This window comes from Hyla sarda, chromosome 3 (genome assembly GCF_029499605.1).
Source record: "Hyla sarda isolate aHylSar1 chromosome 3, aHylSar1.hap1, whole genome shotgun sequence".
In the NCBI taxonomy this organism is placed as follows: domain Eukaryota; kingdom Metazoa; phylum Chordata; class Amphibia; order Anura; family Hylidae; genus Hyla; species Hyla sarda.
Genome location: NC_079191.1, coordinates 11,094,293 through 11,097,448, shown reverse-complemented (window position 1 = coordinate 11,097,448; position 3,156 = coordinate 11,094,293). Strand labels below are relative to the sequence as shown.

General features: G+C 37.4%; 1 protein-coding gene across 1 annotated transcript; it reads right to left on the bottom strand.

Annotated features, from left to right (window-relative positions):
* Positions 1 to 1,420: 1,420 nt before the first annotated feature.
* LOC130360932 (taste receptor type 2 member 50-like) lies at positions 1,421 to 2,494 on the bottom strand. Its single transcript, XM_056563487.1, has one exon. The coding sequence runs from the start codon at positions 2,492 to 2,494 to the stop codon at positions 1,421 to 1,423; it is 1,074 nt and encodes a 357-aa protein (XP_056419462.1).
* Positions 2,495 to 3,156: the final 662 nt, after the last annotated feature.

Sequence of the window (3,156 nt, the reverse complement as noted above, 5' to 3'; positions counted from 1 at the left end):
TGACTATCCACGAAAACACCAGACAAAATCTTTATATAGAGCTAAAAGTGGTGATGGAAGAATGTTACTTGCAAATTCAAGATCAGTCGAGGAATCTAAGATTATATGCTGCATAGGGATCTATGACCGCTACACTCATCGGCTGATGGGGATCTTACTAACTATATAATGATCAATGATAATATTAAAATAGATCTTAATTCTTTCTTATCTTTCTAGAAAGAAAACTGAAAGGATGTTAAACTCTTTTTATTCAAAATATTTTAATGATTTACATACACAATTAATTTAGAAATATCTTTTATTCTTAGATTTGATTTTGTTGCATTTTTATGTGTTTACATTATGTATCATACAGATGACTGTAAAACAACTCTGTATAGCCTCTGAGTTGCACCGAGCTATGATAGGGCACTGGGAGGAAACCATGGGGTAGTCATGAAGTTTGAGATGCCTTGATACAACGTTTCTGAAAAGATATACACAAAGAAACCTCTTTCAGAAGACCCCACATAGTGGACAACTTTTGCTGTGCAATTTTGAGTGGTTGTCTCAAAGAGGTTTCATTTGAATATTTTGGCATACCCCACTGAATTCTCTATTACAGAAAGTGTAGAGTATAGAGTTAGTTTCCCCGGCATTGTACATATTCTATCCTCTGTTCATTAATGGAAACCTGATCACGATTTACTAATTTTTTGCACTTATTTTCTAATTTACCAGGAGACTGTTTGTATTTATACCTTTAATCAAAAATTGAGAATTTTAAGAACACTCATTCTGATAAAAAAACCTTCTTCATCTGATTAACTTAAGCAATTTGCAATGCCTACAAATAACAAAACTATAAAAGAATGAAAGAATATATAAAGGTATTTAAATCAGATATCAGTTAACCTGACTGGCTCAATCTTCTAATACATACAATGAAATCTTTCTGAAAGACAAAATATTTGATAAGACTACTGCTATTTTAAAAGAACATAACAAATAATACATCAGTAACAAATAATCCATCAGTACAATAACAGCATGCAAGAAGTACATAATAAAGAGAGCTGTGGGATACAATTCCTAGGAGGGGACAACAACGTATAGAAAGACATATTGGATTGTCCAACTGGTGAATTCTTGGAGTTGAGCAATTTGATTAAATTAACTTTGCGATAGCTTGAATCCACAAAAAGAGGATCAATAGTTTTGCAGCTGCAATGAGATGTGTGGCCAAAGATGTGTTTAGATGGGTGGAAGTTCTGGGAATGGGCTGCCAAGGCTACCAACTAAAAGGGCAGTTTGATGGCAATCCCACCAGTATGATCAATACGGCATTAAACAAATTTGAAAAATCAGCTACTTCTTTTAGACAACAATTTTCCTCCAAATTTAAGAGGTTTCGCTATATGTGATGGTTATGACAACCTCAGCTCATGGGTATATTTTCATTACATTTGGCGGGTTCTTCCATTCCTTGGCCATTCTGACCATTAATTCTCTCGATTTGTTTATGACTTTCTATGTTGAATAGACATCTTCCTCCATGGTGGACGAATCTGGAGAACTGGTTTCTCAGCCTTGTGGTGATGAATATTAGGTAGGCTGAATGAACTGCTGGAAAAATGTTGTCAATACAAAAAACACCTACCATGTCCATAGAGAAGTAAAAAGTCATGATAATGTTAGTGGAGATGATGTGTAACGTGTAACTCACAAAACAGGAGGCTGTGGATTTTATTGCAATATAATAAGTATCTAAATGAGCAGTTATATTATTATTGCCTCTCATCCGGCTCAGGTGAAGGCACAGGTTCCTCACTACAAGGATGGTTGATATGAAGCTTACCATGAATGGTACTGCATTCCCTGTGATGAAGTATATATGAAAGTCTGAACCTAATTGGATATTTTCAGTGATGTTCATCTTGATTTTCATGTCCAAGCTGACAACTTCATTGTGATACCACCATACCCCGACAACAGTGTATGGACCGGAAAATAGAAGACAAGTGAATATGAGATGAACAACCTTCTGCAATATAAAGTTCTTCAGCTGTAAGAAGAAAACATTGTTGAAGTTGGAGATCTTCAAATAAAACACGATGGAGAGAAGAGCTGAGAACCAGAAGCTGCTGATGTTGGATAAATGAAAAAAGAATTTCATAGCTTCATGTATTATCAACAATCTGAATAAACTCTGATAGATAATGGTAAAACACAAATCACCAAGACTCGATACTTGTAGAATCAACCTAGAGAACCCAATAGAGAAGATAATTTGATCAGCAGACGTCATGGGCCTTCTATTCCAGCAGTCAGCGATGTTGACAGCTATGATAAATGAATGGATCAATAGTCCTGCTATGAAGACCACAGCAGATGCCAGAAGAAGGCAAATATGCTGGATGCTATAGACGTTCTCCATTAGAGTTCCTTTCTCTTGTTGATAACCTCTTCTGATTGAAACTTTAACTCGACTACAGTTTAGATGTTTCATCATGATGCAAATGCAAAAATGTTGATACATATTCAAATAATTTGCACACGGATAGGATTTCACGTCTATGACTGCTGCAAGCCCATCTGTAAAGGTATTTTATGAAAACCAAACACACCCTACAAAGAAATGTAATGTATGTACACATTGACCCCCACCAGCAAAATAGCTCTGGAGTCTGACCACTAGAGTAAGCATCTTCCTGTTTATGTGCTGTGTGTTGAGAGGTTTTTTTGGCATGTGCTCTGAGCTTGAAGGGAAGCCATCTGCCCCAGGTGCCGATCTTCTGTCCCCAGTGGGAGAGTGTGTGTCCTCGTATGAGTAGAGAGATGAGAACCCAAACACCTCATCTCTGAACCAGGTGATAGGGAGGCCAGCAACCAGTGTGGAGGAAATGCCATCAAGAAGCATTTCCAAGGTCTCCGGGTTAAGGCGATGCATCTCCAGCCCCTCTGAACCTATGGAGACAAAGTGAAACTTCTGGGTTGTACATGTAAGCTACAGAACTACAGGTGCAACAAATTCTGGTGGTAAAGATCATGTGAAAAAAAGCCCTTATGAATAAACACAGGGCAGAAGTTGGTTGTAAACATGTAAGGCAGACTGTCAGGTCTGTGCATAAGGGACATCTAACCTGTCCTGTGGAGATGACTCCAGTTCTAGGA